At 33.8% G+C, this 22256-nt stretch overlaps 2 protein-coding genes across 7 annotated transcripts in view; both read right to left on the reverse strand.

The window, feature by feature from the left end:
* The window catches only part of LOC100750072 (ras-related protein Rab-32), a 55505-nt gene extending 38524 nt beyond the window's left edge, over positions 1-16981 (reverse strand). The window contains exon 1 of the mRNA XM_012382331.3: positions 16659-16981. Coding sequence (XP_012237754.1) covers positions 16659-16787 — 129 coding nt within the window. The 5' untranslated portion in view covers positions 16788-16981. The remainder of the gene's footprint in view (positions 1-16658) is intronic.
* A 1064-nt stretch (positions 16982-18045) lies between these two features.
* LOC100744481 (conserved oligomeric Golgi complex subunit 1) overlaps positions 18046-22256 on the reverse strand; it is a 124594-nt gene continuing 120383 nt past the window's right edge. For 4 of the 6 annotated variants that reach the window (XM_033319399.1, XM_012382348.3, XM_012382349.3 and 1 more), the window contains 9 exons: positions 21877-22099; positions 21515-21682; positions 21155-21440; positions 20878-21079; positions 20381-20797; positions 19397-20300; positions 19044-19323; positions 18749-18958; positions 18046-18311 (listed from right to left, as the gene is read on the reverse strand). In XM_033319399.1, the coding sequence (XP_033175290.1) occupies positions 18195-18311; positions 18749-18958; positions 19044-19323; positions 19397-20300; positions 20381-20797; positions 20878-21079; positions 21155-21440; positions 21515-21682; positions 21877-22010 (2718 nt within the window). In that variant the 5' untranslated portion in view covers positions 22011-22099 and the 3' untranslated portion in view covers positions 18046-18194. Of the gene's footprint in view, positions 18312-18566; positions 18617-18748; positions 18959-19043; positions 19324-19396; positions 20301-20380; positions 20798-20877; positions 21080-21154; positions 21441-21514; positions 21683-21850; positions 22100-22256 lie in introns of those variants that run through there. The other 2 variants (XM_033319401.1, XM_012382351.3) reach the window with 2 other exon arrangements.

Consider the following 22256-nt stretch of genomic DNA (forward strand, 5'->3'; position numbering starts at 1 on the left):
GATGATAATAAATCATTCGTGATAATAAAAACACGGATTTTAACCGGATCGATCGCGATTTCTCTTAACCCAGAAACGACCCGTGATAACATTTCCACGCGACGATTCTCAGATTAGACTTTTTCTAGACAAAATAGTATGAAATAGACTTAGAAATAATTTTGATTTCGTTGCTTGTACTTCACTGTCCCTTTTGAAGTTTCTTGAAGTTTCCTAAATCTTCCATTTCGAATTAGATTTTGCAGTATCTTTAAACGTATTTAGGTTACTCTAAACTTTTGCAATTCCTTAACCCTCTTAATTATGAGCTTTAACGATGCATTGTTGCAAGTATCTGTCGTTGTTGCGGGAAGAAATTTCCTCCTATTTTCATTTAAAACAGTTCTAGTTTCCCTGGTTTATCTGTGTGTTACTAAAGTCTCAGTTTTTTTTTCAAATCTCTTATTACAGAAAAATAAATGAATCGATTAATTTTAACTAATTCATCTATTAAAGTAATAATATTACTCGTATTCGCTCAAATTTCAATTTATTCAACGCAACAAAGTGAAAAAGCTTAACTACGTGATCGTTACATGTATTTAACAAACCCATTGTTAATTTCAATGAAGCATTTCCCATAAATGGTCAAGAAGGCATCGCTGTACCGAAAAGTGATTAAAACTGAAACCAAAAAAACATTGAAAAAGCGAAAAAGAATAGAGAACACGATCTTGATTGAATAATCGTATTCCGATTGAACAAACGGAATAAACATGATCGAACAGCGACGATCGAAAACAAACTGTATTCATGTATTCAGAGTTTCGATTGATCGCGAGTATCGCAGTTTTGTAAAACAAAGATTGCCTTCCGCCTGTAAAAATAGCAATAACAAAACTTTGGACGATTATTTTCATGTTTTATCTGCGGTACACGGTTCAACAATCGTGCGCGTGTAACCGAAACATAAAAAGACGGGAAAAATAAAAATTCACGGATTCGATAAAAAAAGAAAAAAGAAGAAAAAGAATAGGAGAAAATATACGAAAGAATTTTCGTTTCAAAGTTTCTACCGATTATCAGTGGCGTTCAATGACATTTTTCGGCTGGCTGTTGTCGTTTTGTGGGGAGGGAAAGGGATGGAAGAAGAACGATTGAACGTTTCTCGCGAATTTACGATGCAACGTCTGCCATAAATCGGCAAATTGGCGTTGCAGAACAAATTGAAACTCGTCTCGATATATGGAAATTGAACGGGCCACGTTTATTTCGCGAAACGCGTATTTCTTTCTTCGCGAGGAAGATTTACAGATGTTCTCTGTAGAAACAGAATATTTTCTCTGAATATTTTCCTGATGAAATGATATTCGATGCGACGTGTAGCATACAATCGCGTTTTACTTTCTTGAAGATTCAGAGATGTTCCCAGAGAAACAGAGTATTTTCTTTTCAGAATGATGAAACTACATTTAACGTGATATTCTATTTTTTTCTTTTTTTTAAATTTATAATTACTTGTTTTACGAATTTAGAGGCTTAACATGTTGACTGTAAAGTCCAAGTCCAATGGACATTCAACGTGACCGAGATTTCTGTTTTTTTAATACGTTGAGTACTGGTGACTCCACTGTGGAGTCATTCGATCAATGATTTTTCAAAATCAATTTTACTCTACCCATAACTCTTTTATAGACGCAGAATGTTTCCTAGAAATATTTCTATAATAACTGCCTATGAAATCTACGAAATCTATGAAATTTATAATGTTTTAAATTATGTTTAAATAATTAATGTATATATTGTACGATGAATATCTATGAAATATCTGTGAAATTTATAATCTTTGAAATTTTCACTTAATCATCTACACACACATCCATCCACTCATACAGGTAACTTTATTTTACCTTTATTTTACTGTTACACATCTATTGTTTATGATCAATCTAACTACCGACTATTATTACAAAACAGAGTATTTATTATAATATCTGGTACCTGAAACAAATCTCCATTTGAATTTCATTTCTGTAGGCGTGTCCAGAAAGATATAAAAATATATAAAAATCCACAAATCATTTTATTATCTAATTTGAAGATAGAAATTTATTTAGCAACGAATATTTGTTAGCTTCTTCCCCAGCACCCTTCGTCTTCATGACTACACATTTTCATTGACATTCCATGACTAAGAACAATTTAAAGACGCGAAAAATACGTAGAACGCGCATCATATACAAGAATATAAAAAAAAAATACCCAAAGTAGAGTATTTGTTATGATAAACACATTTGCGAATAAGATCGATTTTGTTTGTGCTTCTACTCAACATTTCATGAAATCTTATAGATATCAAGCTATACGCACTGTTTAGATCATGTTTTTAGTTGTCGTATTTTTGTCATTGCGTTATATTTTTATTTCACGTTGCTTAATATCTATCGCTCTTTTTCTGTTGCTTTTCTCCTTTCATTTATGTTCTTGTTTTTCACGTATATAGACGTATGGACATTTATTTCGTATGTATATGTTGTATCATATTTAGTATTGTATTACATATAAAGAAGTCGAAAATATAGAATAAAAATTTTTCGTTCGAGGCTTTGTTTTCGAGAAAATCGACTTTGAATTTTCGCTCGGTACGCGTGCACTTTATAACCGATCTCATTGTAGATCGTTGTCTCGATTGACGTTATTTTTTTAATTTTTTAAATTTTTATTCCATATTTTCGACTTCTTTTTTCGCGTAGAATCACCCCCTTTCCGCTTCTACCACCAATTACCAACCACCCTGTATATATACATTGGACTTATATCCTTTCTATCATATAATAAATAGTAATTAATATTAACAAATAATCATTCTCAATGGATAAAACGAATCCCTATTTAAAAGTTCTAATTGCTCCCATAAATATGTCAATTTGCATAAAATCCGCACTCTATTCATGATGAACCATCGATCGTTTGCCATTTGATACAACGCAACGTTGACCGCTGTTATTTGCAAACGAAATTGCAACAGCGAAAAACAGTAATTACCATTTCTCATTCTCTTGTTTCCTCGTTCTCAGTCTCGTCGTTATTATCCCCGTCGTGTTTTTCGCTAAAAATTCATCTCGTTATCGACGTAATTAGCGTGTGGCTTATCGATCGGAAGTCGCGAAAGGTCGAGACTAATTCCGTGAAGTCATTAGGTTCGTTCGCTTTTTAAATCGTCTTATCGATCGTTTAATTTCTGAACGTCGCAAATTTGGTTAATTAAGGTAGATAGCGAGTTCGATTTTGATTAATCGTTCAGACGCTACCATGTTTTGCATGTTAAGAGGACGTTTTTTGTAGTTCGTTTAATTGCTCGATTGCGAAATTGCTTGTTGACAGCGTAACGAGATTAAACGCGGCGCCTATGTTATTTGGGTTTCTAAGAAACAGCGAACGATCTGACTCCGATTTGAACGAAACTTTAAAAAAAAAAAACAGTCGATAATAGTAGATTTCTCTTTTCTAGACGCGCTCCTTTTTAGCTTCGCTGACACAGATTTAAGGGGTGAAACCACCCTCCCGAGTTCCATTCCTTAAAAGCTATCTTGGTAACTGTTACAGATGGGAAAAATTTCGTCAACAAAAGTCGAACGATTGTTGACATATTCGAAGAAAATATTGGTCAACGAGCAATTTTCATATTAAAATTTCGTATAAAAAGATTTGCGATCTTCGCGTTCGTTCGAAAAAATCAACGAATGTGCACAACAATGAATTTATCGAAAACTAATGAAAATGTACATTTTGTTTATCTGTAACTCGTTGTAAATCAAATTAGATCTAAAATTTTGCTAATTGTAAAAATTTCGTTAGAGACGCGCAGTATCAGCGATCAGGATTTCAATTGAATTTAAACCACAATTAAAAAAGAAAAGATTATATACTTTTTGAAACAAAATCCTCGTTATCTGGATAATTAATTTTTCCAAATTTAATAACAAATCTCGTGGATGATGAAACGGTGGTCGTACAAATTGTACCAAATTTCAGATTGGTTTATCTCGAAGATTCTTGCGTCAGAGCTTCCTACATTACATTTTTAAGAAGAAAATGCCGTAAATCTTTTATCGGTTAGTAACAGGGGACCGATGGTGTTTTACCGATAAATCATGGTTATAAGAAACGGATTCGTGATTACACCATTAAGCGGGGTCAAGCTTGATAGCGAGTGATAACGAACACGTCGATAATCTTCGAGAACCGAGAAACAGAACACGAAAATTTACGCCGTTTGAAAGTTTCGATTGATCGGCTTTCGACCAAATCGTATCTTTTCGAGCGGAAGATACGCTGTGCGAGGAAAAAAACGACTGGTATACGAATTTTTAAGATGGTTCAATCTTTTCCTTTGAAAATTTCCTTCGACACTTGGGCCTTGGAAAATAATAATTTCATGTTTCAGACCGATCATTAGCAATTAGAAATTGGAAACTGATAAAAAGATGAGGTAATCGGTAGTTGATACTTTATAAACCGAATCTGGTAAAGAAAAACTGATAGTTGAAGTTGAAAGTATAAACATTTTACAGTACAAAGACTAACGGAATATTAGATAGTGATGAGATCGCACACCGAATGATCGAATTAAAGTTTCAAGTTAAAAATCGTAAACCTCGACACAATCGCACTGAAGTTCCAATTCTTGGAAAGTGCTTTCGATGCAACGAAAATCGGCAGTCAATTGCGCTGCAGGTTTCTTGCGAATCGACGTGTCACGCGATTGCATTCTACTCGAGAAATACGTGTTTCCTTGGCGTGTTTCGAGTGGAAACGGCTGCGTTGGTCGTTCGTCGGTGTTTGCTCTCCATTCACTATCGTGAATTTTATCTGGTCGCTACACCGCCTCGATATCAGTGACGATTTCCGATTTTTCATTTCGAAACACAAAAACGTCAAGAACTACGAGTTATGATTCAAGATGATTGATTCAAGAATCAAGATTAATTTCGATTTATTTATGAAGAACGAATCTATTAGAACATGCAATATTATGCTTCTTATTATAAGTTGCAAAATATTTATTATAAATTACGTGCACATATACAAATACGCACAACATGTCATAGTAATTGTTGAGATACAAATGTATGCTGGAGAATGATAAATAAATTTTTGTAGAAAGCTTACTGTAACGATTAGGATATTTCGTATTGATTATGATACACGTGTATGTGAATTTCACATACCTTTCATGGACATTCCAATATTGCAAGAGTGGACAGTATGAACCGATGACATGTAAAAAGAATGGATTTACCATAGTGTTTGGTGAAACGACAATTAACATCAACTACTACACGCTACAATCAGTGTTATGATAATTATTAATTTTCTCGTTTTTGATCTTGTCGTTTCAGAAAATTTTCTGATTTTTATTCATGCGACTGTTAATATTGGCAATTTTTCACACTTTCAAGATCTCTGTGCTTTGGAGCAATTTCTTGAAAGCCTAAATTTCGTATTTTTGGAACATTTTTAACTATCGATTAGAAGCATAAATAACGTGTAATTCGGGTTACTCGTTTTTTTTATAGTTTAAGGACTTTTGTGATTTAGAACGATTTGTTGAAAGTCTAAATCTCGTATTTTGGAACCTCGTTTGATTATTTCGAGATATTTTGATTATTACGAATTCTGATTAGAAGTGGAATTTGTCTAAATTCAAGCTAATAGTTTTTCATATTTTAAGGAGCTTTGTGCTTCAAAAAACGTTTCTCGAAATCCAGAATTTACGTACACTGTGGCCAATGCCATTGGATTCTCGTTGCGTTACCTTTGATGACGATATACAGTGGCTTAAACAAGCACAGCCCAACTAATCATCATTGAAGTGGGATGTGCTAACAGTTACACGTTACACGCCTCGTTAAACATATTTATCGGATTACAACGTTATAATAAGTGCTTTATTATTGGTACACGTGTTTCTTGCTTCGACAATGTGCCTGTGGACGTCAATGGACATCCATCGATCGACTTGCATAATAGAAATCCAAAAATAAAGATCGATATCCAATTAGAAGAATCGAATAGATTCTATTTTAAAAGCAAAAATTCCGAATGAAAATTTTCTTTACAATTTTAATCAACACGTTACTATTAAATTAAAATTTTGACTGAAAGCTAAAGAGTGTAAATTAAAAGCTGGAAATTAAAGTCGACGAAAAATATCTGATCGAAACTTCGAGACGTTTTCGACGAAATAAATGACAAATAAATATTGGAGTTACAGTGAAATTAAGAGGAGCTAAATATCGGTGGTAAAATTTCATTTCAATCAAAATTTCACATCGATGCACGCGGTCGGGTTCATTTAATTCGATTTAAAATCACTGCGGAACTTTCCAGTAGTATTACCCGCGTGTGTGATCAGACTGTCTGGAATCAATTGGCTCGGACTAACGGAGCGAACGAACGATGCTTCGTGATTCAATTTGTTTCATTTCTCTGTGTTAAACGAAAAGTAACGATGTGCAAATATTTTCAAGCATTCATTTCAATGTTTAACAATTGCTGTTAATAGTTGTCAGGATATAAAGCACAGTTGTTACATCGGATTAAAGTTATTTGTAATACCGGTTGATATTTGCCTTTTTACGTATTTTCCAAATTTTCCTTAAGTCACAAAGGCAATCTTATTTTTCATTATCTTTGTGAATCTTTCAACATTCTTTTCGTACAACTTTTGATGTCAGTTTCTTCGCGTGTATCGATTCCTCTTCGATGTTCTTTAAACGAATCTAAGGTACAATGTCCGAAGAAAAATAAAAAAATTAAAATTAAAAAATCGAGTAATAAAACAACGTGCAACGAATAAACTTTCCTAACTGTAAAATTATTGAACAACGTAAATAAGATAACGTATACCGTTTTTTAAAGTCAAAGGAGAATCTCTTTCGCAGAGGGTGAGCTGGAAAAATCGATAGAAATGAAGGAAACGCGGCAGAAAATAGAAAAATCGAAAGCATTGAAACTTTGAATGGTTCGGAGAGCAGGCAAGATGTGTAAAAATCAGGAATGAGGATGAATCAGAAGCATTGACACGATAACAAATACTCGATGATCAAACGGTAGCAAGGCTGGTCGAGTGATAACGATAAGGATCCGGTCGAAATGTTTATTTGACGAAATAGCTTTGCAATTGTCTCTTTTGTGAGTCACTGGATGCTATTTGTACGATTATTGGATCAATTGAGAAATTCTTACGCCACTGCTTGCAGGTTAGCAATTTCATTTGCAAACTTTCGCTAATCAAGAACTTGAATTCTATTTTGATCATGGAAAAACGATGCAATTTTTCCACTGAAAATTTGAACACCAAATTGTTCTATAATAAATATATCAAGTGTCAGTGGAATTAAAAAATTGTTAAATTTTTAATAACTTTCTAAATAGATATTTTAACGAATACTTTTTCCATCATTTTTTTAAATAAATACATTTACGAAGCACAGTTTCTTCTTTCTATGGAATATTTTTCGACAATCGGACGTTACTTCAATTTCCCGGCTGCATCCGTCTGATAAATTTTTCAAATCGACAAATCGATAGGTAGCTTTACTTCACGGCGCTGTACGAATGTTTTACCTCTAATGCTTTTAAAGTCTACTTTTAAAATATTAAACCTGGCAGCGCAATAACGCACAGTCGGTTACATGTAAATGTACATCCATTTACATAAATATATATTATACGTAGTATCTGCAAACATCGATATTTCAGCAGTTCGATCACCAGCGATACGACCACTTGAATATTTCAATATCTCAACATTTTATAACACACCATTGAAAAGCTATAATATCTACGCTCGTATAAAATATTAAAAATTGCAGTTTTTCAAATATATTTCCATTTTGTTACTATATAACAAAGATCTATAAAAGTATTTCATGAAATAGAATCTCTTCCGTATGACCCTAATCGTTTCACGATTAATTCAAATGAAATTTTCTCCGCGGATATTTTTAAGAGGGGCGGTTTCGCGTCGTCGACACGTCGAAATAACCACAAACCCGATTCGATCTGGGTCAGTCGACGTCGTTCACGACGAAACTCGATCGCTTTTCGTATTCTCGCGACACCTTCGATCCGGTCGACTTTAATCCGACCGGCTGGAATAGAGGTGCGACAAAAAGAAACGAGCAGCGGTTATGCAAACCTTTCTTTTTTAAACCTGTTCCTCGCGTCTAGCCGATATGATCGCGATTAACGTCGAAGAATCGTAGCTAATCGCTGTGATAACTCATGAAAAAGATTCTGTAAAATCCATCTTGACGGTCCTCTGTTACTACAACTTATTAATTTCACTAATTCCATTGTTTGATCACGTTCTTTACGCGATACTCTGGCCTTCCGCGTTGACTTCTCGGTTTGGTCTCAGATTTTGTGATCCCGTCGCCGGAATACGCAACTATGCAAAATAATATCTGCGAACGAGACGATCTCTCCTCTGGATCTTGCCATTAAGCCAAGGCGATCGACGTCGCAGTTCCTCATTTTCTAACGTGTCGTTATAATACAATTTTCTTTGTTCTTTTCTTTTCCCTTTTTCTGTTTCTTACACGAAGTATCAGCGAAATCACTGTACAAGCGATCGGGTGATGATTCTACGTGGAAGAATAAGTCGATAAAAAAGAGTAACGTTTCTTCGTTTAAGGCTTCGTTTTCGAGAAAAATGTGTTTGAAGATCCGCCAGGTACACGTGTACTAATCGTAAGTCTCGAGATATCCGACTTCTCTTTCTGTTCACGTTGATAATAATCTGATTAGACGAGCAGAGCGAAGAACGTAGGCAACATTTTGAACACTCGTTACGTTAACGAAATGAATTTTTAAATATATATGCTCATTTTTAAATAGTAAACTCGTTATCCTTATTTATGAAACCATTCCAAATATGGACACTGTGGACGTAAGATAACGGCAATGATAGGAAGCAAATGCTGACATTGTCCATGTTTATAAATATCAACACGAGCAAAAAGAGAAGTCGGATAGCTCGAAACTTAGAATCAGTACACGTGCACCTGACGGATCTTCAGGCTCTTTTTTCTCGGAAAAGAAACCTCGAACGAAAAAATGTTATTCTTTTTTTTCGACTTATTTTTCCACACGACAACGCGTGCCACGCTTTTCGGAGACACCCTGTATACTTACGCGTTTTTTTAGCTTTGTTATATATTTATATTCCTTTCTTTTTATTTTCGTCTTTTTTGTTTCACATTTATTACTTTCACTGCGGTAACAACTTTTCTTCCTCGTGCCATACGGCTCGTGTTCGTGATTTGCTAAATAAATAGATAAATAAATCAAGCCTCTGCGTGAAATTAACTGATTACTCAAGAAGCATTATACCGAGTGAGAGATTGTACAAAGTATAAATAAGGAAAATATTGTAACTGTACGGATTCTTAGAGATTAAGAAGCTTCTTTCGTGAAATTAAACTTTAAATTACACAGCTGATGATTAATCAATAATAATTTCTATTTAGGACTTGCTCTACTCCATTTAGGAAGTTTTCTATTGAGGATTGGCTAATTTCTTTAAAGTCTGTAATATACAGATCAAAGAGAGGATAAGAGTGTTAAAGGGGAAATTTTGCATAATTTTTTAATGAACAATTTTGCGATAAATTTCCAGTGTCTTCTATTGAATGTTTGCTAATTTTGATATGGAAACGGTAACATGGATGGAGAAAAGGGTAGGAGTGTAAGAGAGGGAATTTTGAAATTATTTATCTTCAAGTAACTTCAAAGTAACTGTGTCTGAAATGTTTTATCTTAATTTCCAAAGTCTATTAACCATCGATCATATCAGCTACAATATACTTGTATTCTTTAGAAGATTTAGAAGGAATTTGTAATTATTTCACAATTGGAAGAACACAAAGGGCCAGTGTAAAAATGACATGTTTCATAAGTAAATGGAGACAAACAATTATTTGTATGGCTGGAAACAAAGACAGGCAATACTGGCGAAAACAAGTGGCGATAAGCCGAGAACGGATCATAATAAATTAAAAAGGCAGCCTTGATAGAACATAAAACTGGCTATAGCTGGAAGAGATACAGATTGAAACAATTTAACTCGTAAGCCTTCAGAAACCAATTAAAAAAGACTAAAAAAGATAATCAACCATTAATTACGCTATAAAAAGAAGGAAAAATGTTAAATGTTCGAGATAAAACATTCTCCCATTCTTCGTTCGCAAGTAACAAAATTAAAAATTTCAAAGGGGGCTGAACCAAAATAGAGAAAGGTAAAAAATTCATTTTTATCAAATTCGTCCCCCATTTCTTGATTGTGAAGAAAAAAAAACGAAAGGAAGACCCAGAGATGAAAACAAGAGAGAAAGAAAAAATTTCCAAGAATCAAAAGTATCTTTCCATTCGTCTTCCAGGAATTTTCATCAAATTAAAAGGAATCGATCCATCAAACTGTTCAGTCAATACTCACTTGACCAATCGTCGAACGATACGAGGGAGTCATCGATAAGTTAGTCATCGATAATCTCAATTTCTAATCGTTTATCAAACGCTGCAAACTCTCATTCTTTCTCTCTCTCTCTATCTATCTATCTTCTCAAGACTTTTCAATTCATCCTATCACGTTCCACGCTATTCGAATACGGCAACAATCTACCGACCGATTAGATAAAACAAAGCCACCTCGGGAATTATCGAGACGAAACATCGTCACGATATAAAACTTTCTCGGCCAGGTATTAAGCCTGTGGCTACCGGTGAAAGTTCGATCGATCGTCGAGTTCAGTTTTCTTCATCTGGAAACCATAGAAATCCGCAATGTGTTCGTACGAAGGTGTGAACAATTCAAGCGGTGTTTCTACGAGATCAGATCGAAGGAAAATGACAAAAGTAACTACGCTTCAGGCTCTTTGTACGTTAGATATTGACATCTGAAGATCAAGTAAAATGTCGAGACGCAGAATGAGGGAGAATGACGCTTAAAAATAATTCGAGAAATTGACATTAAAAATAGACAAATGCTTGCTTAACTTTGATCTTCCACAGCCATCGAAACAATAACCAGATAGTAACAGAATAGCCGCGTCTGATATACAGTCGACGATAACCTCTCCAGAGGGACCAAATCTTAGTATAAAATCCCTCCTAAATCAGCACTCAACACATTTTTTTGTTATAACACTCTGAACCGTCACTCTGTTGAATGGACTATAGAATAAATTTTACTATCATATCTAAAGTTCAATTTTTTAGCTTATTTGTGAAACGTTCGAACTGCGACGCGACGAGATCACCGGTAGTCTGTCAATTTTTTGATTTCCTGTGTTACCTGAATTCGAATAACTTGAATTCAAATTCGCGTTCGTACAAGTCATTTCTAAGTTCAAGCTCAAGTTACTTTCCTTGTCGCGAGTCCAGCCTTTAAGCTCAGGTAATCTGACTTCGACTGAGTATTTCGTTTAAGATACATATCTAAGAGTGCCATGGGTCGATCAATAATCGTCATCGTATAATATCGATAATATCGTATCGACGATACATATTCATCATTTTAGGTGAAAACCTTGAAATATCATATATTAGATGTATATAGGTATAATGTTCGAATAATTAAAATGTGAAGAAAACATGCAACAGTTGTCACTCTTTCACAAAGATTACCAAGCTTTCTTTAAAACTAAGATGAGAAGTCTCGGAAAAGATCTTTGGGAAAAAGCATCTCCATGCAACATACGCGAGACACGTACAAATATATTTGACAAAATTCCAGCAATTATTTTTAATAAAAAATAACAAGTTCTTCATTCTCACTTGACTTAGAATTGGACACATTAAACTGACACGCTCTCATCTTCTAACTAGATATGAGCCAAATAAATGCAATAACTGTAACAGTATTCTAGTCTATATACATCGTGTTATTTAATTATAGTAACGTCTCGCAATAAAAAATTAAATTCCGCCTTTCAAATAAGATTCAGATGTGTTTAAATTGTGAAACACATCGCGAAAATCTTCTCTAGAAATCTTTCTCAAACATATTAATTTCTATCGCCAAATTATGACATTGTAAACTACCGACTGTGTCTCAACATACACCGTATCATACTAATTTTGAATTTAAGTTAACCGTACTGTATTGTACGGTAATTGAACTATATATGATATATGTTCAAGATATATAGATACTGTTATCTAAGCTTGTAATTTACCTTACTGTACTTTGCACTTTGTATTTTACATATCCTATTTTTGTATTATGTTAATCGCGGCAGCTAATGATCATAGAAAATAATTGACGCGACTTTAACTGAAATCAAGAATAATAATAATAATAATAATAATAATAATAATATATGTGTGTGACGCGGGTTAATCCTGAACAATATTATTGTATTATTAATTAAACTCAGGTACGTGTATAATCCGAAATGTAATTAAAAGGAAAGGTAGGGCAGATTTATAACAGCGACGATGTTTGTTTGAGCAGATTAGGTTTCGTTTTCCATTAGACAGTTACACGATGATTGGTTTTTAGGGGTGGTTTTATTGGTTCTACAATATAGCGATAATGAAACGAAAATTAACAGTAGATTGGATTCCTTGCTACACTATACTGATTAATACGAATCTCTCTCATATAGTTACTTTAATTAATTAATATATATATCAATAAATCTTTTAATTTTGTGTCACGTAAATCATCTTCGTCAATTATTAGTTAATGATAGGACGATCCTTTTTACGATTACAATAATATGCATATACATAAATCAATAATAAAACAATAAGTAATTTCAGATATAGAAATTGGAATAATTAACACGGATAACTGCTCCCTTCCAGGTCCATTCAATATCATTCAATCTGCCATCTAACATCATATCTTCGAGCTAACATCTTATCTTCCATGTAAGATAGTGCCACAATTAATTAAACCTGACTTAATAATAACTCAGGAAACGAAGATAACAGATTCACAATAAATAACAGAAATGTCCACGTGCGACCACGACACAAGTAAAACAAACTTTTAGGTAAATTTACAGGGCAAATTTGTTAATAATGATATGTATATGGACAAACTGTGAGGTAATAAAATTAGCTGTTGACCCGGTGATTTTCTTCAGCGATAAGCAAATAAGCTACAATCTGAACTGCGACCAATGAAAATGGCTCCATCTAATAGAAATCCTCTGTAACCGATCATTTTCTGTAATGATACGCCATGGAAATCGTCGTTCCATGGGGAAACTAAATTACACCTGTTCGTACTTTATAATGGTAACATTATAGGAAACGACCCATCGGACGGATTTTTATGCTCGATAATGCGCAAGTAAATACACTATCATTGAAAAGTATCTGAACACTTACTTATCTTCGGCAGGACGTAATTCAATTACGAAATTATAGATTCGATATTTTATTCTTTATTCCTGCGATGGCTATATCTCATCGGATATTACGATGGAGTCAAATTAGACCTGCTTTTGTTGGAAATTTCAAATTCGCGTCAGATATTACGTATTATAGTTTCGGCTATAGATACGGGCAATTGCAGTTCGTTCTAAGCTCGATATTTTATTATCTTTATTTTTGTGATCACCGCGTTTAACGAAATATCACGAAGGGGTGAAAAGGTAGGTCTGGTTTTGTTGAAGATGTAAAATTAACACCAGATTTCACGTATTATAGGTAGATGTGGGACATAATATAGTTGTTTTTGAGATTCTTCTGCTATATTTATTGGAATATTCCGATAGCGTCAAGTATTGTTTACTTTTGTTGGAAATGTAAGATTGACGTCATATTTTGTGTAGATATTATAATTTTGTCAGATACGAGATACAGTTTAGTTACTATTGGAGTTCTTTCTAAGCTCTGTGATCTAGATATAAGGATTTTTCTAATCTGACAGCGATTAGTTGAAAGAGGGACGCCGAATCGGGTATTTGCTTTTGATAAGAATCGAGAAAGGTTTTGGAGAACTGATTTACAAATATTTAAAAACTCTCGATAAATAATTCGTAAATTAATATTGCTTTTAGTTGACTTATTTATTTATACATTCCACTAATTTCAAATCGACGACGGTATTCTGATTCTTATGGACAGAGATGTGGAAAAAAGTGGTTAATAAATTTAATGTATTCCCTAGGAATTATCACAAATTTTTAGCAACGCGTCATTTGAATGAAAAATTACAGTGGAAGATTATCTGTAAAGGAAGGATAAATAAAATCATTTTTTAAGAGATTACTCAATTCTGCATAAGTGTTTTAACGTAATTGCAAACGTAACAGAAATTTCAAAATTGATACCTCGTCGAGTCAGCTCTCGTTTCCGTAAATCGACACTAAAAACTTGACGATGCAACAGGTGATTTCGATAAAACGATTTTTTCCTGACTACGGAATCATATTTCAAACAATTGGGCGAAGAGAAAATCTAGTAAAATGAAAAATAGTGTTTTCAATCATCAGACTTAAATACCAAAAGAAACAAAAAAAAAAGATGTGTTATTTTTGACTAATGAAAATAATTTTACAACTTGTACATTGTTAACCAAATTTCCTCGATCAATTTTTTACAACAATCTCCGTCAGACTGTCTTTTTTCTCAACCATCCTGTGCAACGCAACTGAAGGAAAAGAAGATTAATGTACTACTTGTTTGTGGTAAACGTTGCCAAGTGGAAAGAAGAATACTCTAGAGTTGGTCTTCGCAGTCTATTTTTCTAGAAGCGATTAAAGAAGTTGAAGAACCGGAGCTGGTCAATTTACAATGGAGATAAAAAAAGAGAAACGATTATGATAACAATTTGCAAATGAAAATCCTATACATACGTATACATACACGTACAAATGTATCTATCTCTCTATAAATTTGTGCTCACCACTGATATATATATATATATGTACTTTATTGGGGCGTAACAAGTAGGATTATAAGATTCTTTAACGAAACCTCGTGTTATTTAATTTTTAGACTTATAATGAAATATTTGTAGAACTATTTCAGTAGATTATTACAATAAAGTGAAAGATATGTCATATCTACTTTGTTTTACATCGAGAAATAAAACGTACTATCAATGAGAAAAGTATATCTAGAAATAGAAATCTTATTTGCATTACACAAATGTATCAGAAAAATATTTTTTTCGTAATATTTATATCCAATAAAATCATATTTCTTTGTACTATGATATAGAAACTTATCGGTTAATTAGCAAACAGCAAAGAGATTACGTTTCACAAAAGATAATATTAAAACAAACTTCTTATATGCATACGTATAAATGCATAGCAGCGTAAGCAGAAAAACAGAATAATAAAAAGACAAATGGAGATCTGCTATTAAAATCTACCACGCGATTCAATGGACGTACTTCCTTTTTCTCAGACGGCAAAGGTGAAATGTAACGTTTCACCGGGGAAACGACCGCGCGCTGCCGCATCGCGACTGTTTCCGCTCAATATCACAAGTGCAAAGAGTTTTTTGTTCTCGCGATGCAGCCTACCGTGGAGTTGGCCTTTGTCCAATCTGCCGTCATTTGTTTTGATGGCGATTTTTGCCATCCCGTGTTAAGAAAAATCGTCAGCCGGCCTAAACGTTTCTTATCGGTCAGGTTTTTAACCCCACACGCCATAAATCAGCGCAAAAGCTTCCAGATTAATTACAATTTATCATACGACACCCAATTTTTTCTTGATGAAGAGCTATTAAAAGAAGCAAACAATATATTTTATTCTACGACTATTACAAGAAAGACTCCACTTGTTTGTCTTAAGAGAAATAAAAAAAACAGTCTCTTAAGAATGCACTCCAAGGAATTTTAAATATTTATAATTTATTACGAAATAAATTTTGATCGCGCAACAAGAACCACGCGCGAAGTTAATCCGGAAACTCTGTTCAAACGGTTCCTACTTTAAATTTGGAACGATATTAATGCATACGTATCAATCCCCTGCACGCGTATCACATTCCACAGATGGTACATCATCATTTACATAAATCATAATCCGGTGAAAAATTCTTGATGGACTCGTGGCCGATGTGAAAATAAATCTACGAGAAAGCTGTATTACAGTTCGGCACAAATTAAACAAGAGAGTAAACGATAAAACACGTTGATCAAAACATTACGACTTTAACTTATCGCCGCCTCAAAACATTTAAACAACCTTAATCTTACGTAAGCACGTTACTCTACGAGATTAACAATTTCTCATTTCTTATAAATGATCTCCGGCCATCGTACTTTATTCTTTTTATATATTAATTTATACATTAACTGATTTAACTGATTTCATATTCGACTAATTTGTATCTTATTTATTTATATTTTAAATATATCTATATATGTACGGAATAATTTTAAGTTTTCAGAGAAGAACACTCGAGGGTTTTCAAGGCGGTTCAGCGATTCAAAGTCGATAATTATTTCATGGCGATTTTCAACTTTAACGTGTAATTTCATATGGTGGAACCACCATATAGCAGACGACCCTCGGAACACAGCGAATTCCCGGGTAGTCTGCTAGAGTTTGAAAAACAGCGCGCGAAACGTCGCACGCATCAAGCCGCGTGTATTTCCAGCGAGCGGCAAACGGGAATTAAAAAGTATTTTCACTTACCATTTGATGTATATAAGGGTTTTGCTTGTCCCAGCGGTACTCCTGAAGTTGAACGGTTTCGTATCGTTGTTTTTTTTTCAAGTGCGAACGAGAACGTCTCACGACCGATATCACCACAGCTGGGCCCATCCAGCCATCTTGCCGTATACCAAAACGTGTACTACACTGCGCTGGCGTATTTTGCTACTCGTCTTTCCCTCTCGCCCCCTCGTTCAGGGTAATTGCGTAACTGCCGCGAATGCCCGCGACACTGTCAGTCACGGTCGTATACACAGATCTGGCAACTGGCGTGGTAGGGGTAAGACTCTTAATGTCATAAGGTGTGCTTTACAAATTGGCCGCCAGCCATAGAGCGCTGCGATCTCTGGAATATGAAAACAATAAATAGTTATGCACCACAGTCGTATTCCACATGTACATATGTATACGACTATATAACTTGCGCATGCAACTCATATCTAATGATTGAAGCGCTTTACTACTCAGTGGACAAACTGAGAAACTTTTGCCGTTCGCTAGGAGCTTTACCCCACCACGGGAGTTGTTAGACATGTGTATACGAGCGTACTTCCAATCGTGCTGTTTATCTTCTTCCAATTACTGTAACGCCCTCTTCTCTGTCTTTATCACTGTTGGCGGCGCCAGCGACGCTACAGAAATTTGAAACGACGCGTTGCGCTGGACGATCAAAATGATACTGAGCTCACGTGTCGCGCGGAGCATAATCACCTGGTCGAGTTCATGTTCGATCGGGAAATTTCAACTGCTTTGTTCGTTTTTCTCATTCAAGAAGATGAACAACTTTTATTCGTCTCTATCGTATAGGCTGTTATATCTGAAATTACTTCGGCATATGTAAGGTACGATAAAGTCGTGTTTGTTGATGTTTATTGAGCGTGAGCTGATATTTCTTGTACGTTACTTACGGGATATTGAATAGTTGGATAGTTGTTTGTGGTTTTATGATGTTTTTGTTGGGTGAAAGTTGGACGATCTCGGGTATCGGTCGGTGACATTTAAATGTTAGTACGAGGGCGCGACGCCTGTGGTGCTAGTGTGCAGTGTTACCTATGTGTATCTGAACAAACGTTTTCAAATCAGATAGGCGGAATTTTATAAAATTTCAGTAGGTGAGTAAGACTTGCTCTTACATTACGAATATTTATGCATTTAAAACAGATTTAAAGGTACAAATGCATGCAAGCTATATATAGTATTCGTTACAACATCTGATGAGTGAAACATTCTATTTCTTTGGGCATATTAATAAAGATATAAAATAGCATAAACATTCGTAGTTTATTTATTATTTAATATCTTACTATTGTTTACAAAATCTGAATATATAATAAACAATTTTAAATTGCCTAAGAAACCGTAATAAGAATTTAAAGATTGTATAAAATATTTTATTCAATACTGACAACACTGTCAAAAAGGCAATTCAATATTATAGTATTTACATGAACATACCTAGCGCGTATATACATATACAGTAAAGTATTTACAATTTTTATATCGAATTAAATAAATAAATTAACTACTACCAAACCAATCCGAGCCCATCGCTCCGAAAAATGCCGCTGCGCCAGATTTGATCGTAGCCCCAGTTGAATCACTTTTCGTATTTTCTTTGTTAGTGGTCTTTTTACGCTATATCAACACATATGAAAAATTGAATTAAATCTTGATACTATTTATGTGGAAAACTAAAAAATTAAATACATTATTATATTATATCAACCAATATATATGAACTTCAACTAATATATATTATATTCTACAACATTATATTATTTGCTATAACAAAAGCTACATTTCATATAATTAACACATCACAAGCATGTGCTTGGTTAATCTGTTAATTAAAAATCCATATAAGCGGAAAACGTAACATCGTTTCCTTACCGGGATCAAATGCACGAACTATCTTATCTGAATACCCTGGCAATCTAAGGCTACATACGCATTTAAATGAAACAAATATTCATAAATAGGCGATAGGAACAATTTTATAAACTAATATTTAAATGGAATTTAAAGAGATATATTTAGAAAGTTTTTAAATTTAAAGGTAAGATTCCCCCTACCTGTGTCTTTTCTGGCATGGGTACGGTAACAAGTGGCAAATTTCTTGCCGGAGCAGTTACTGTTAAAGGCGGGAACCATGGCGCTCCCGTACATAAAGCCAGGACTGAAGGCAAATCTGATTTCACGCCTTCAGCGTTATTGTATTCGCTTCGTGCTCCTAAAATTGTGTGTAACTGTTCCAAATGAGGTACTAGATTTCCTAATATGAGCTAATATCAAGAAATAAAATGATTATAATGTGTTTATATACATATATTGATTAGTAAAATATTTTCGAATTAGACAAATATTCACCAGTGATCTTTGAACACTTTTCTTTACGTTAGTATGAATGAAAGGGTTGAAAACATCGTAATCGAATGGATCGATTTTTGATAACACACTGTCACAAGCTTTGGTTGATAAATCCGACAGAATTTTATTTTCACGGGGTATCATAAGCAGACTAGAATATTTTATATCAAATAATACTTGAAGGGCTTGCTTTTGTGAAAGTTTAGCATTGCCAGGTGCAGTTAGATAATAATTTAATAATTCCGTCACAACATCCTCTATAATTTCATGCAGCACTTTCCTATGACAAAAAATTAAAATTTTAGAAATGTATAGAATTCAATTTATATAAATTTCAATAACACAGGACTTACTTTGGAAGAGTGTGCGGTATTACTTTATTTAAATCTTTATTAATAGCAGTTAAAAACTTCTGCAGTTGTATAGATGGTTGATATGGTACTAAAATTTCTGACTTTATTCTTCTCCCCTCTCCAGAGTCCTCTTCGATGATTACTTTCTCCCATTCTGATATAACTAAATGTATTGGATAACCATCTAGAGATTCCTTAGATATAAACCTTTCCCTATGCTCACTTATCTTAATTTTATACGTTTTAGCCCAAATTGACCAAACAAAAGTACTTTCTTCTTTCAATTTATCACAAACCGACTGCCATCTGGCATTTGTAATAGTCAATCCCGACACTTTTGAGAGTGTGAAACATTTATTTAAGTTTGAACTTAACGTTGTCAATGCTAAAAGAAACCTTGCTGTTATAACAGCATTTATATCACGTTGACCATATTCAGGCTTATTATTTGTACACGTCTTTGCAAAATTGATAAAATCTTCGATCATACTGATACTGACAGTTTGCAAATGTTCTTGAATCTCTGCGCGATCAGAGAATGAATCCGAAATTAAATATATATTTGTAGATAATAAATTGTCCTTGATAGACATTACGCGTTCTGTTTCATATAAGTATTGTTCAAGATCTTCGAGCAAAGCGTGTAAACTTGAGTCAAAATTTTCGCACAATTTGAGAATATTCGGCGAATATCCTTTGGTTTTCATTAATAGGGATCTTTTATTATCTAGGCCACCATTTTTGGTGAGCTTCTGAGGAATATCACTTGGAGAGTCTTTCCAGACAAACCATCGCAAATCGTGTTCTGGATACTCAAATTTATCATGAATCACTTTCCCCAATAGTTCGATTATGTCAGATTTTAACGCAATAGTAGTTTCCATCCATTTGTCGTCTATGATACCTAATAAAATATTAACAGTGTTACTACTTTCAATTCAGTAACAATAAATATATTTTATATTGTTTGTTTGTGTTACATACGTTTTACTCTGTGAGATATTAAAGGTTGAAAAAATTCCACCCAGAAGGTTATTCTTGGAAGAGAAAGCTCCTCCCATATCGAATTCCAATTCTCAGGCAGATTAATGCTAACAGCTTCTTCACGAACGTAATACAAGCCTTTTATGGATATTATTAAATCGAGAAGTTTCGTAATCTCACGATTGCAAAACTCAGCTACCCATTCGAGCCAAGATTTGATACTTTTTTGAAGATCTGGTACACAAAAGTTTTCAAAACTGTTTGCGGCAAATGGTTTGTGCTGTTTAGTCACAAGAGGAAGAAATTCCTTTAATAATTCTTGATTGAAGTCTAACTGGGAGAGCAAAGAGTATGCTTCTTGATCTTGAATTTTTGTTAAATATTGTGAAACAAGACCACCTGATTTTCCGTCTGAATCTGTAATTAATTAATATTTAATACTGTATCATAGCACAATATGTTCTATATGTATATATCATTTATATATCGTTACATACTTATGAAGCAAGAATAAATTAAACTAATTGTTTGAATCAATATTTCAATACATGATTTTATTTTCTTTTTAACACTGTTGTCATTTTCGTCTGTAACAATAGATTTAACTGCATGGTTACGCAATGATATTAATTTATCCAACAAATCTGAGAATGAAGATCCATTTAACAATACAAGTGCTGCCAGACAATTTGCTATGCTCTAAAATCAAATTTAATACCTTATTAGAAGGATAAATTGTATAATGGAACAAAATTTTATAATAGGTATACTAACCCCTGATTCTACACTTAATGATTGTAACACATTATTACATTCAGTAAATATGATATTCTTGAATTGACTAATAACATCCCATTGCTTAGACACAATTGGGTACTTAAGTGCTAAATCTGTATTTCCCACTTCAAATAACAGGCTATAATTTATATGTTGAGCTACCAAATACAATTGTGTAGCAAATAATAAATCCTTGTTTTCAATATTCGACCAGATATATTGAGGTATGTCCATCAAGATTTTTATTTGAATGATGACAGAATTCTGACTTGTTTCAATATTTCTGTAAAAGAATATAAATATTATAAACAAGAAAATTATGTACTTTATTTTTAAAAAGTTACTATAGAGAAATACCTATCATCTTCATTCTGAACTGAATCTATTTTAAATCCAATAAGGTACTTTTTCTGTAATTCCCTAAATTTGTCCTCAAGGTTAGTTATCCTTGAAATAACTCTCTCAGAAGTTATCTTCATTTTCCCAATTGTGTCTGCAGCCAATATAAGATCACGGTACCTTTCCCTAAAAGTATTTAATCGCCTAATAAGTACACTAGTAGATCAGATTAATAACCTTTTAGCAGCAATAGATATACATATAAAACTCTCTTGTTTAACAACTGTTTAACAACTAAGCAGATACATGAATATCAATTTATATAGAAAATAAAGGACAGTAACAAGCAATTACTTTAAGTCATTAAAACAGAACTTTACCCAACCAAAGTTCTAAGTTCGATTTTTTTCCTGTCACTCTCTTGTTGAATCTTCTTCTGGATCCCCTCGATCTCCTTTATTGTGTACTCCTCGAACAATTTGTTAATGTCCAAATCCAAGTAATTCGTTGTCATTTTCTTGACAATTTTCCTCCACGTATCTTGATGTTCCCACGTAGCAAGGAATCGGCTCGTATTTACATCGCATTCTTATCTGCAGCGTTCTACAAAACATTGTCAATTATTAATCGGATACCAGATGGCGCCACATGCAGTTTCCTCCTTGTCTCAAGCGATAATGTAATGCACATACCTTGCCCCCTCTTTTTTCAATTCTATAATATAAATTCAAAGAAATTACTGAGATAACTCCTATTTATT

Source organism: Bombus impatiens, unplaced genomic scaffold (assembly GCF_000188095.3).
Source record: "Bombus impatiens unplaced genomic scaffold, BIMP_2.2 scf_0151, whole genome shotgun sequence".
NCBI lineage: Eukaryota > Metazoa > Arthropoda > Insecta > Hymenoptera > Apidae > Bombus > Bombus impatiens.